The 14,234-nt window shown below is 46.9% G+C and overlaps 1 protein-coding gene across 6 annotated transcripts in view; it reads right to left on the bottom strand.

Annotated features, from left to right (window-relative positions):
* Positions 1–14,234, bottom strand: part of LOC8038284 (sodium/calcium exchanger 1) — a 334,367-nt gene that overhangs the window by 5,724 nt on the left and 314,409 nt on the right. For 4 of the 6 annotated variants that reach the window (XM_029982479.4, XM_040206650.3, XM_040206652.3 and 1 more), the window contains 3 exons: positions 13,489–13,548; positions 9,307–9,432; positions 7,429–7,587 (listed from right to left, as the gene is read on the bottom strand). In XM_029982479.4, coding sequence (XP_029838339.2) covers positions 7,429–7,587; positions 9,307–9,432; positions 13,489–13,548 — 345 coding nt within the window. The remainder of the gene's footprint in view (positions 1–7,428; positions 7,588–9,306; positions 9,433–13,488; positions 13,549–14,234) is intronic. The other 2 variants (XM_040499557.2, XM_040206653.3) reach the window with 1 other exon arrangement.

The following is a 14,234-nucleotide window of genomic DNA, read 5'->3' as shown; positions in this document are numbered from 1 at the left end:
ATTTTATTTAGCTAATATTACGGTAGAAAAATGCCAGATTTAACTTGACGGGCCTGTCACTTATATCATAACCTGAGTAAGTGAGTGTTCATATAAAAAAAAAAACGTATTTCCTAGGGCAAATATTGCGAAATGCTGCTTATGAGTACTAAGAAAACAGGCCGAGACGATATTATTTTTTATATCAATTATCTGCGTCATTACACGACACGTTTTTATTCTGCGAAGTTCACTAAAAGTTGGGTGCGCACGAAAACCAAACAGTGAGTTGTAAACTCGCGAGTTCATCTGTTCTGGTCGATTCAGAACATTGCTAATCAAGCTGTCGATATGCTTCCCCCCTTTACATTCACATGTTACTATCTTAATTAGTGTGATTTTCTGGAAACTGGTGTCATCGGGTAATGCCATACACGATGGTATTCTTCCCTGTACATCAGTCAGGCCTTTCGCAACCGACCATAATCAGATACATCAAAGGAGTTGGTAAAAAAAGCCCACAATTTAAGCTAAACAACACCTCGTAGTCACCAAAGTGGCTCAATACTACTATTTCAGTGGTTGTGTGCTACCAGGAAAATAATCGTATCACAAAATTAAGCAAAAACAACGTAAAACAGCAACATATCCGCGCTCACGTTGAAACCGAAACCAACCAAATTGAAGCAACCTAATGGCGCCGAGTGCGTCAGCGCCCTCTGTCCGCCGGTGAGGCAACTACTAAAATGAAAAGGTCTATAAAGGAGACATTCTAAAATGTAACACTAACGCACTCCGAGAGTCATTCATTCCGAAAACTTCGTTCGATTGGAACCATCTTCCCACATCTATCGCAACAATTATACCTGACCACTTATTTAGAACTGTCATAAGTAATCTATACTGCCCATATTGAGCTGCAAAGTATATTAGTGCCACTAACCCCCACTCCCCTCTGTAATGGCAATGACTTTGAGGGTATTTTAAATAAATAAATAAATAAATATGTGCCTTCCGAGGCATACGTGTCAGGTCATAGAGCCATAATGCTGCAGTCAGAGTGATCATGCATCATACAAATATCATCATACACGCCTCAAAAATGATTGCTTCTTGTGCTTCGTACATGTCTGGAGACAGTTTTTGCGTGACCGATATGACAGGGTCGTCCTACGAGAAAGAAAAACACCATAGGCAGTGTCTACTCTCCAGACCGTATTTTGTATGCCGTATCAGCAGTCTGACCGCGGCTTAGGGCGTGCGGCGAGAGACCACACACTGGCGCCATCTGTCAGAAAACCTTGAAACACTCTCGATATGCGCCTTTACTTTTACACTAATTTTTGCGCTGTATTGTTTCATGGCCGGCTAGAAATCCCTTCCATAATGACATCTTGCATAGATTGTACGAGGATTTTATCTCGTGAATACTACAAAACGTTCGGCCTAGTTATACGAGTCCTGTGCTAGTTGGTACCAGTGCACCACCGCGTTCTCTCGCCGTAAGCCTTTTCACTGGAACGCAACGTACTAGAGCATGCTCAAGGGTAAATGTGTGAACCAGCTATGAGCCTATGTTTTCGAGGAAATGACATCAAACCAACTGCTGCGCGCAATAGCCGACACTCTCTCCCAAGATGCTTCTACTGTCCGACTAACAGCAGCAGGAGCAAGCAAGGTCCGTGCAAGGTTCCCAAATAAAACTATTGCCTTAAAAAAACAATGGTGCAGAAATTTGAACGTACGAAATCAAGCCTTATTTTTAATATAAAAAGGCCACCAAGACTATTTTTCTTTTCTGAATAGTTGACCAATCAGGGTATGCTGACAAATAACGCAACTCGTTAAAAAAATGTTATTGACAAAAAAAAAAGTTTGTTAGGGTATTTTTTATAGGTCCGACAGAGGTTACCAATTAAGTACACTGTTTGTTTTTCGTAAACGTTTCGTATGCTAAAGCCATGCACTCTTTTTGCGTCCACAGTTTGAGCCAGAACCTTCTTTGTGGCAAACCGTCGTTTGTTTTTCTTCTCTTAGGCTTCACAGGATATTTCTTGTCAAATTACCTAAGCACATAGGAAAATGCTGGGAACATAGGTGCACCTGCTGCGCACTCTCGCATGATCTGTATCAAACATACCAAGTAAATTATCAAAATAGGGCGTTGAAAACAGGCCTTGCATACTGTCTTTTGTTTTAGGCTTTGAAGCCGCCTCGGTAGCTCCGAAATGAGAGCGCTGGCCTACGGATCCCCATGTGGCGGGTTCGAATCCCGGCCGAGGTGCCCGCAATCATCAATGTGACGGAGGCTTATTGCGGAGGAGGCGCCGTGTTACCGAGCTTTCGGTTGCTCGTCAAAGGTCCCCAGGTGGTCAAAATTAATCCTCAGTCCTCCGCTGGGGCGTGCCAGATGCCCGTCGTAGGTTTGGCACGTAAAACCCCCAAATGCGTCTTGTTTCAGGCTTTGCTTTAGAACGTTTACTGCTGGAGACGCCAGCACGTGCACTGCGTGTAACTACACCCGCAGCATTTTCCTAGGATCCTGGGTAATCGACACTTCTTAAAGAGAGTTGTGCGCATACGCCAGCCGTCCTTACGCAGCGTCGAAGCCTTGAACTATGGCCGGCGTCTGGAAGGGGACTTGCGTTACCTCACCTGCTCCCCCCTCGACTCAAATGAATCGCCGCGGAAGAAGCAGGAGAGGAAGCGAAACACCCTTGTAGGACGCCAAACGGAGCTCGAGCTTTCGTCGCTTGGTGTAGCCTTTACGTGAAGAAAACAATGGATAGGTGGCGCAAGCCGCCGCCCGATTAAAAAGGTTCAGTCTCATGCATTCATCCCTTCATTTAGATGGAAAAAAACTAGTGGCATAATTTGATGGGAGGATAAAGTTTTGTGATTATCATTACTTTCATTCATACGGCGGAAGATAAGGTTGCGAAAAGGCTCTTCCAACGCACATATTAGAACTTTTAGAAATATTTTATAAAACGCTGAACCTTATTGATGATAAGGCTAGTAAACAGGCAAGCTGGTTTAGGTTGCACATCGTTAAGACTGAGGACGACGGAAAGAATCGGGAAGGGCACACGTCTCAAACTCAGCTATAAACTCTTATTGAAGCCATCGCTTAAAGCGCGAAACAGATGCGCGTCAAAACTGTCCGATCCGACGTGCGAACTGCCGGAACGACGTTTGGGGGCGAGGGTTTTCGTAACACCGGAAAGCGTCGAAAACCCTCGCCTCCGAACGTCGTTCCGGCAGTTCGCACGTCGGATCGGACAGTTTTGACGCGCATCTGTTTCGCGCTTATATACGTATTTTCCGACACCCACATCCGGAACTCTGCGTACGTCCCATAGCTGACCGTTATACGATTCTTAGAAAAAAACGCCCATGGAACCTAACGCACCTCGAAAGGACGTTCAAGTGACCTCAAAAAGAACAAAGGCAACAAAGGCCACAAGGGACCGACCCTTGAACCTAGAACAACTGGTTCTCTCACACAAAATGGACAAACCCGTATCATGACACTCTTCTCCTCGAAAAACAAACAAACAAAAATCAAGATAATAACGACGCGTACGTCCCATGGCTGACCTCTACACAAATCCTAAGTAACCGCCTACGGAAACCAACATACACAGCGAAGGGACGTCCAGTGACCTCAAGAACCACAAAGGCAACATACGTCCAGTGACATCCAAAAACCACAAAACAACATATCAGACGCTTCTTAAACAAAAATTTAAAAAAATATAGCAACTCACTTTTTTTGCGTTATTGCACTCGTTGGGATAGACTGTTGGCTAAACCAGCTTCCAGCGGAGGTGATCCTGATCGTCTCCTTTACGACTCTTTTTGAGCAATATCCTTCCCTGCACACCACTAGTGTTTGTTCCAACTGTGATGTACAGTTTGTTTGAAAATGTCTTTAATAATAATAAAATAAAAGAAACATCAGGGCCAGGTCAGCTGGGCTTAAGCCGTCGGTGCTGTCCTGGGGTGGGGGATGGGGATTAAATGAAGTGAGTCAGGTGAGCCTCCTTAATGAACCGAAGGAGGGAGTCGAATAGTTCCTTTCGGTGCTTTGGTGAGCCGGATGGTCTGGTCCATTCCGCCAAGCTCTTGGGTCTTTGATCCGCGGGAATGGTCAGTAAAATTTCTTCTTTTTTCTCAAAAATGTTTATGCAGTCCCAGAAAACGTGATTTTCTGAGGCCACGACCTTGCATTGTCGGCAAAGACTTTCGTCCATGTCGTCTGCGGGTTCTGAGTTCTCTTCGTTGTACCTTTTCAGTCGTTGCTTGTTCCAAGTGTACATTGCAGTACGTTTAGGTACCATGGCGGTTCCCGTGCGTAGTCGCCTGAGGCAGACCCTGTCCCATCGGGAGTAGGGTCCATCCGGTAAAGGGTACGAGTCTTGTTTTCTGAGTGCATGGAGCCTCTCTCGGCGCTCTCTCCGCTCATCGTCCTTGACGGCTGTAGGGTCCTGTCTTTCTGAGGAGCACGTGAGGCCACCATAGCCGGGATCAGAGGAGGGAGAAGAGAGCATGACCCGTGCTGCGGCATGTGCTGCCTCGTTCCCAGGAATGTTTTGGTGGCCTGGGATCCACCTCACACTAAGCTTTGTTTGTCGGTTCATGACGCTTGCTTTGATGGCCTTTGCAGTCTTGTTGGAAGTGGATGGGTTCCTGCATTCTTCGTATGCGGCCTTAGAGTCCGTGTAGACGAGGCATTCTTCTTGAGGGTCCGAGTGTTCAACTGCCATAAGAATAGCCTTGAGTTCGGCATCTCGAGAAGCAGTGGACTCGTTTAGATTTAAGAGGGCCAATTCCCCCTTGCTGCTAACTGTCGCCAAAGCTACGACGTCTTTGGAAATGGCAGCATCCGTGTAATAAACAATCTTTCCCGATTCTATCTCGGCTTTCGCGTGTTTGAGATGGCTCCTTGCCATAGTACATCTTCTATTTTCTTGTTCTTTGCCCATATTTTGAGGGACGGGCTTTGTCTCTGTAATGAAGGTGTCTTGCCATGGCGGGGATGCAGTCTCGTACAGGTAGGTGGCGTATTGATATCCTAGCCTGTTGAGAATCTGTCTTCCTGCCGGTGTCTTCTGTAGTCTCAATACTTGGCTTAGTTTGTCCTCGGCCGCAATCTCGCTCAGCCTGTTGATGTCGGCGATTTCAATCAAATCTTCAAGTTTGGTACACTTAGGGAGACCAGTGATGAGCCTTCTGGCGTTGTTGTTCAAACGCTCTAGTCCGTCCTTCTGAGCCCTAGAGAGGCGAAGGTAGTTCCACCCGTACATCGTTTTTGAGACGAGCAGGGCACGTACAAGCCTTCGGAGGGTGTGTTCTTGTGCCCCCCATGATTTGCTTGTGACCTTGCTGATTGTTCCAATGGTGCTCTTCCATGTCCTTCTAATGTAATCGTACCATTTGGTCGCTCGGCCCAGAATCGAAAGACTATCTAAAAAATGCGGCGATGTCATTGCCCACGCTTTGCGGTTTAAGTGAGGTAAAGCGAAGCGAAAGCCTCCTGCACCATTCGTTGCTGACTAACGCGCCCGATATTGCAGCTACAACGACATATTATTTCCAAAGCGAGCGGCGCTCACTCACTGGGGCACCGCCATGTTTCCCCGCATCCCTACCGAGCCCAGTCACGTGATTTCAAAATCCCTCTCCTAGGTACAGCGGCTAACTTTAGCCGCGGTTAGTGCTTCGAGAAAACGGGCCCAGGTGCCCTGTGAGGTGGTTTTTTTTTACGATATCTCCATGGGCTTGTGGCTTCTCCTACGTCGGGCAGACGAAACGCTGTCTAAATGATAGGTTGTTGAAGCACAAGTAGGCGGTAAAAAACGAAGCTCCACACTCAGAAATTGCGAAACAAGTGTAGGAATTCGGCAACTGTACTCCAGAGTGGCAAAAAACAACAACAAACAAACAGTAATAGTGTGCAGGGAACGAGATTGCTCAGAAAAAGCTATAAAGGAGACGATTAGGATCACTTTCGCTGGAAATTGCATCAGCCAACCCTCCATCACAATCAGTGCGGTAACGCGAAAATGTCTGTAACTGTATTTTTTTTAAAAATAAAAGTGTAATATGTTGTTTTTTTTTTTTTTTTTTTTTTGTAGTTCTTGAATTTTGCTGGACGTATGTGGCCTTTGTGGTTTTTGGTCACTGGACGTCCCTTCGCTGTGTGTGTGTTAGTTTCCGTAGGCGGTTATTTAGGATTTGTGTAGAAGTCAGCCATGGGACGTTCGCGTTGTGGTTATCTTGTTTCTCTATGTTTTTTTTTTTGTTGTTTTTTTTTAGTGGAAAAGTTGTGATACGAGTTCGTCCGTTTTGTGTGAGAGAACCAGTTGTTCTCGGTTCAGGGTTGGTCCCTTGAGAGTTTTGTTGTCTTTGTTCTTTTTCAGGTCGCCTGAGCGTCCTTTCGAGGTGCGTTAGGTTCCGTGGGAGGTTTTTCTAAGAATTGTGTAACGGTTAGCTATGGGACGTGCGCAGTTGTTCGGATGTGGGTGCAGGAGAAGACGTATATTCGCGATGGTTTCAATAAAAATTGTTAGTTGAGTTTGAGACGTCTGTCCTGTCCCCACTCTTTCCGTTGTCTCCGGTCTTAAGGATGTGAACCTTAATGTTTTATAAATCACGAGTCAGCTAACTCTTGAAATAAAACCATTCGTTAGGTGGTGCAAGCCGCTGCGCAATTAAAAGGGTTCAGCGGTATTTATATCCGTTCACCTGTTCATTTAGTGAAAGGTATTTTAGGTAGTTCCTACTTTCTTCTTTACTAAAACTATTGAAATAAGAAAAAAAAAAAGAAATTGAATGCGTCGTTTTTATAACCATATGGTTTTCCCAACACGGTCGCCCGTCCAATTGACGCATTTTAAAATTAAATTTGACACTTTTGCTCACGATCATCATATTAGTGAACGGCATGCGTGTCAAATTAATGGTGGTTCTCTTGAGGTTTCATAAAGAACGAAGTGAACACACTACCAAACAGAGGATATACGAGACCTGCTCGTTCGAGAGGTCAATTTAACATGGCGCACGAATAAAATACAACGGCCGCATAAGAGTTAATTTCGGAGCGTGGTCTAATCAACATCTTGGCATCAGTTTGGCTCAAAAGCCTTTTGATGGCGGAATATGAGTCGAAGCGCTTATGGGTCGCCGTTGTGTACTGGCCAGTTCTTACACTCACACCATCGAAAATGAAACGAATCAAGAAAGAGTTACGAGGTGACCGAAGAACCAATACTCATCTGCCATTGACGTATGCAAGTGACGGTGCCCAATTTGATAGTTTCATGACCGCCATTAGACTGTCGGAAGTGAAGCTGCTCTTTGAGCCATCAGATAGAACTGGATTTCGAAGATTCTGCTCCTTTTTTTGAGATTCCCGCGTTTCAATGCACGATATGCTGAGCGTACCCGGGATGCTGGTGCCCAGGGCGACGAGCGAGATGGCCGTGACGGAGTCCTTGAGCCCGATGGTGCAGCCGAAGTGGGACGCCAAGTCTCCGACGAATGCGGTGAGGACGCCGATTAAGAGGATGCTTGTCACGAAGCAGGCCCATCCGCCCCAGTAGTCTGCGCAGCGCAAACGGACGGCGGGACGCTCAGCGGTGCACCACGTGCAAGCCGGGTTTGTCACACTTTATCAAGTTACTGGCAACAGTTTAAGAAACGCAGGACAGTTTAAGTATTTTAAAGGCTTGTTCACACACTTGCGTCTGTTTAAGACCGACTGCCTAACAACCTCTTGTGATCTCTCACGGCGAGAAAACCTCTGGCACCATCTAGCGCGTAGCAGTGAAACCTTTGACATTTCCGTATAATTCAAATTTCTTTTCCGCAACTTTACTTTTTTATTGGCCCCAAAACATTTTTTTAAAGTAATAAACGATCATTTTTCATAGAAACTATGTGCACTCGTTCTCGCAAATACTGCGAAACCTTCGCTCTCATCGAGTGCAGTTCCAGGGTCACCTGATAAATTGCGCCAGCATGCCAGTGTTTTGTCTCGTCGCGAAAGATCGCAAGACTTCAGTCATAAGGAAACGCAAGTGTGTGAACCCACTTTTAGTGACGCTCCGTTGCGAGTGAGATTCTAACAATCACCAACAAGAACGAAACAAATAAGAACGAATCACCAAAACAAAGCGTGAATGGAACAATGGTGTAAATAGAACCAACGTTAATAAAACAACAATACTACGCGATAATGCCTTTGTAATGCCTTTGAGCCCTGAGGGAATAATAAATGAAATGAAAATGAAAAATGAAATAGTAAAAGCTTTGAAATATGGGTGAAACAATGTTCCAATTCGTACCTGATTTTTTTTCTTTCTTTATAGTAAACGCTTGGGTCTTATGGTCAGCATGTGCCCGTTTCACTTTTGGCGCTTTTCATTTTTTTTTATTGAAAGTCACATTGAACGTTGGCAAAGATGGAGTTTGAAAATCATGGCTTGGTGCCTCTATAGTACGTCTACGGCTGGCGAGATTGAAGCGTCCTCAAATAAGCTCCATCGATTTCCGCCTAATGACGTCGTAAAAGTGTCACGCCTGCTGCAATCCTGGCGGTGGCCGAGCTGAGGGGGTGATTGGTGTGGACGGCTATTCTGTTGTAAGTCGTTCTGCAGCAGGACAGTTCACGGAGGCCAAAGCAGACACGAAATGGGACAGCGCGACGACGACAACGACACTCGAGTTCTGTCGTGGTCTTCCAGAACGTCGACGCCCAGCCGCCAGGATTGCGACATCCAATAGCACGACACAGCAATGACTGCTGTCAGTGACGATGAAGCGATGGAAGGCAAGGTATGAGAACAAATGACAACAAAAAAGAAATTCGTGTAACACAAGTTCAGGAGAACGAATGATGAAACGTAAACTTTCAAATTGATGAAATAAATAAAAATTGCAATATACGAATTGAATTAACATTAAAAAGAGATTTGAGGTTATTATTTTTTGATGCAGATATCACTACATAAAAATTGCAGCGCGCAAATTTTTAGCATTCATAGTCATTATTTGAGTTGTTTCAACGCGTACTATATATTTTCTTCTTTCTACGTGTGTTGTATATTGATGTTTATCTTTGTGCAGAGTGTCTTTGCACAAAGTACGTAGTGTAGGGCATGCCTTCGCGATTTTAAATTGTAAAAGTTCTTTGGATGAGAAAGCTCATGAATCTCTCTTCTCAGCTACCCCCGCTCTTGCTTTGACCCGACATAAAGTTATTATTTAGACATCACCGCTCCTAAGAACGCAAGCATCTCTAACGGCAGAACGACGGATCACCTGTGGGTGGGACGAATGCGAAGAGAACCTTCCAGAATATGGTGAAAAAGTGCATCACGTAATCCGAGCACGACGGCATTTTCACCACCACGTCCTGGCCATCTTCCGCACCCTCCTCATCTTCGTCTGAAAAAGGGGAAAAGAACAAAACACACACACACAAAATGATTTCAGGGTGATTTCTGAAACTAACCACCGGACACCCGTTGCTTCCTCCAGACTTCTGCATTTATTATTCTACGGATATTTAGCGCTTATCTACCGTCTGATTTGTACGGACTATATATACTCACAACGCTGTTTACAAAGCAAACCATCATTTGCCCACACCTGGCTTAGTCACGGCACGAACGCCGAAGCCAGATTCGCGTGACGTTAAGCGTCCGCGCCTGCGCAGTGCAACAGCAGCGCCACCTGAGGGCTATGACGCCACAGGCGCGCGTTGTTGTATAGACCATTTTACTGAAAGAGGGCAAGAGAGAGAAGGGCTGCCGGCGCTTGTCTCCTTTCCTGAGTGGTTAGGAAGGAGTGCCAAGCCCGCATGAACACCTTGAACGCGTGTGTTCCTTCAAGTTCGGTTGTTTTCTTCACGGGTTTCTCTATTTTATTTTACTTCCGGGTGTAATTAGAGCTAGTGGAATCAAGGAAGACAATCCTCTGGTCATTGGGGTATCACTGTTCGGTAATAGGCTGCACGAATGACAACCGAAAACGTAGAATATTATCGGATGACATCTGTATCGTGCAAACGCTGTCGTTTGCTGCTGTGCCCTATTCCATTTTTTTTTTCTTCTGGCGTCATGTTGCGGCAGCTATCGCGTTCTTCTCCTTGGCCTCTTTTAGTTTTCGCATAATCTGACGAAGGGCGTCTGCACGAAATGTCGCTTATTTTCCTTTCCTCTTTCTTTTACACGTCTTATTTCTTACGCTTTTAGTTTTGCACTTACATTACTAGATTTCCTCAGTTGTGGAACTCCCACGGAGGGGGGTAACCCCCCTCAGCCACTTCATTCCGCCTTCCGTCGTTTGAAGCGCCATCTATAGTCCGTTGCAACTCAAGAAAGTAGGGCGAGGATAAGACGGGACGGGGAGAAGGAAGCAAACAGAACGCCGGAGAAGGGAAAACCTCCTTCCCTCTTTACCGTTCCGTCTGCTCCCTCCTTCCCGGCCCGTCTTACCCTCGCCCTACCTTCTTGAGTTGCAACGGACTATGTACTTCCTTTTCATAACTGTGTGTTCCACAGAGCAGGACTGGAACGCCATCTATACACCAACTCATGTTTACAAACAAACCGGAGCGCCCGGAGCGCCCCTAGCGGACGCCACCGGCGCCGCGCATGCGCGATGGGGGTGTGGGCAAAAGCTCGCCGTCGCCCATAAACAAACCATTGAAATGCGATGTTGTCGGCGCCGGTGTGAGTCCCCGCGCTCTTTTTCGCGTTGGAATTGTTGATTCTACGTCCTCCTAACGATGTCTGACTACTTGAGCAGCGTCAGCGAAATTAACGAGGCTCGCTAAACCGCAAAACTTCGCGTGAATAATCTTATATGCGGCGATTCATTCCGCGTGGACGCCGCAGAACGTACGCTAAAGCCTCATTCACATGATGAGATTTCGCTCGCAATTTTCAGTAGCGACGTCGCTCTGACTGCAAAAGCGTGAACCGTAGCTGAGATGGTCGATGTCGATACTGAAAATCGCAAGCAGAATCTAACCAAGTGAGTCAGGCATAACAAGTCGGTGATGGCCAGTGGTAACAAGGATCAACATCTTCTTGTATCTACTGTTTACGTCGAGCCTGCTTACCAACCTTCAAACTTAAGTCTTTTGAGGCCTGCACTTATTTCTTATCGCAAGTACCGGGCCCACGTTTGGTCTACGGGCCGGTGTCCTCTAAAAGAGCAGACGACAAGCAGAAACGTTTGAAAGAGCAGACGACAGTTCGAACGATCAGGCGACCGTTTGAACAAGACGCACTGAACGTAGTTCGCAGGTGGTCCGTACAACTTGACGTTTTTCCGGCGTCCATTTTGGAACAAAACAAATAAATTTGATGGCCAGTAGTATCCGTGAATTTAACCCAAAATGCTTCCCGCCCAAGCAATCGTGGTCCGACGGCGTCTGGTTTTCCCTTTTCACTGGACATATCCGCGTTCTCGGACGAAACGAGCGCATGAAAACTGACCTTCAAACCTTTCTCGACACTTTTAGTACAGCCCCAGTCGCAGCATTTTGACGAGAAGGCAAATTTTTGTCTGGTTCCTTTCAAAACAACGCAGGAATACACGTCTCAAAGTTGCACTTCCGCCCACAGCCCCGGACCGGAAGTGCGACCGACGCGCCACCACCGCGCCGTGACGTAACAGAGATGAGTTCGTGTATAGTCAGTCACAGGGTAAGAAAAGTTTTCGAGGGAAAGGACGGCTGGGGAGGAGGAAGCGAACGGAATGCTGGAGAGGAGAGGAGGAAATCCCCTCCTCTCTCCAGCGTTCCGTCTGCTTCCTCCTCCCCAGCCTTCCTTTCCCTTGAAAACTTTTCTTGACCTGTAACTGACTGTACACGCCGTGCTTCGAAACCTGCGTATTCCATAGACACACTGCAGTTACCATAGGAGCCGTCTGACGCGTTGAACGACGGGAGATGAGCCGTGGGGACAGAAGGGGTGTACTGATCGTGCAAGCAGCGTCTACGAGGAGTTCCGCAACTGAGCTCACCTAATGAAGAGTTTTGGGGGAACCGTTTTTCCACGTCCGATACGGTACGGTGAGCCCTCCGGTACAAACTTGGCATGCGCCACCGCACAAGGCTCCCATGTCCGCAGTTCGTATACCGGAGGGCCCATCGTACCCTACCGGATGTGCAAAGACGGTTCCCCTTAAAAGCCGACGACCGGACTCGAGATTCTGCAAGGCAGAAGATAGGCGACGGTGGACAGGGTAGAAAGGGGGAGAGGAGGAAGCGGGGAAAAAGTGGAAAGCTCGAACTGGTCGTCTGTGTTTAAACTCTCTAATAACGTTGACACTAACTCAACTCTCTGAGTTGACGGCACCGCGGTGGCGCTGCTGTCGGAACTGGGCTATTGCAGACGCTTGACGTCACGCGAATCTGGTTTCGGAGCACGCGGCGTGCTCCCATTGGGCAAACGCGGCTTGTTTGTAAACAGGGTGCTGGTGATAGACCTGGGTGGGCGAACTCTGGCGAAGTCTGCTGGTCCATATGGAAGCAAAATTACAAATCCTTAAATAGGAAACAAAGGCCCGATGCTTCATATGGAATTATGCTCCATCTACCCAGCTTGTTGGCAAGTAGTTCTGAAAGCTTCATCACTGTGAAGCGTCCTAACGTCTAACGCAGAGGGCTGAGTTGTTCGGGTGTTGACGCTTGCTATCCCACCAAGTGAGGCCTTGGCAGGACTACGCGAAACTCATACATTTGAACGCACATTGCAATACATACAAATATTTTGCGTAAATTGGACTATAATATACATTGCCCCGGACATCATAGTAGAATACGTATGGTTCCGCTGGCTCTTCTTTATAAATTTGAACACCGTCAAAGCTGCTGCTACTAATACGTAGCATTTAGTTAAAAAAAAATATTTTTTTTGGGGGGGGGGAGGGGGGAGTAGTTTGTGCAACTTGGATGGTGGGCAAGTTGAGGTTACTATTTCAGAAAAGGGTTTCTGGCCAGGGCCATTTTCAGCATTCGTCCGTTGCTCACTTTCGAAAACCACGAACGTGCGCCTGTTGGGCCACGGACATAGCACTCTGGGCTGTTGTTGACATTAAATGACAGGCCCCAGGAGACAACTGCCCGTGGCAACGCAGTTAAAGTTTGAGAGCTCATGCTTCAGCGCCGATTAAAGCTTGGCATGCGCAGTTCTTCTCCCTTCCGAAATGCCACAGAAAAAAGTTGTCACCCAGTAGACTATGTTCAACAAACTCCAATTGGCGCCTTTGATGTGGAGACGTTCGTGGACTGTGCATTGGCGTCGGAACATAACAACAAGGGGACCTGCCTCCCCCCCTCCCCCTCAACCTCTCAACCCCAGGTTTTAGATAATACTAGCATTCGATCTCAAGAAAAGAAGACACCCGAAGAAGTGAAGACGTACTGCGCAAGCCTTGTCTTCTGCTCACCTGTGAGTGCTCACCTGTGAGTGCTCACCTCGTGCTCACCTGTGAGTTTCTTGCTTTCGACTCCGGAGATGGCTGAGTCTAACACGATCGTATGATCTTCTAAGGCACACCATGACAGCGGGAGGTTGCATGCGTCCGGCCAGTGCCGGCCAGGCAGGAAAACACACGTCTTCAGGCATCAATAAGCAAAAGAGGGTGCACTGTGCAGCACTCAAACACAAACACAAACGCACACATGCGAGCCCTAGAAAACAAATTGCGCAAGTTCAATCATGCAGCCAAAGTGTGGGAAGCACAGGATGGGTCGACCGCAAACTACCACCTCTCAGAACCACCTCGCGCAAACTGATGCCGGGGGACTTGAAGTAACATGACGTGATCGTGTGACGTCAATTTTCCCTCTAAGTGAAGGGGAAAAAAATTTGCATCGCCTGACTCAAGGTCACATGACGCGGTCGCATCACGTCACTTTCTCGCTAAATTTAGCGTAGAAATCGACGTCACGTGACATCCCTTTTCCCCCGCTAAATTTAGCGGGAAACTGACAGCACGCGACACTCAATTACCCGCTACATTTAGCGAAGAATGTGACGTGGTGGTTCTACTTGACGGTTTTCTGCTGGAATCCGGCTGATAAACACCTATTCTATGCTTAAAAAATAAATAAATACGGGAACCAAGATTTAAAATGCGTTCCGTATATTAAACTAGCACAATGAATTGCCCCATTTATTCCGCCGGCATATGCTGGGCCGCCGTCAAAATTTGGAAGACAGCCCCAACAT

This window comes from Ixodes scapularis, unplaced genomic scaffold (assembly GCF_016920785.2).
Source record: "Ixodes scapularis isolate PalLabHiFi unplaced genomic scaffold, ASM1692078v2 PGA_scaffold10__122_contigs__length_95168666, whole genome shotgun sequence".
Taxonomy (NCBI): Eukaryota; Metazoa; Arthropoda; class Arachnida; order Ixodida; family Ixodidae; genus Ixodes; species Ixodes scapularis.
Note: the sequence above shows the minus strand (reverse complement) of the source record. Positions and strands in the feature narration are given on the sequence as shown.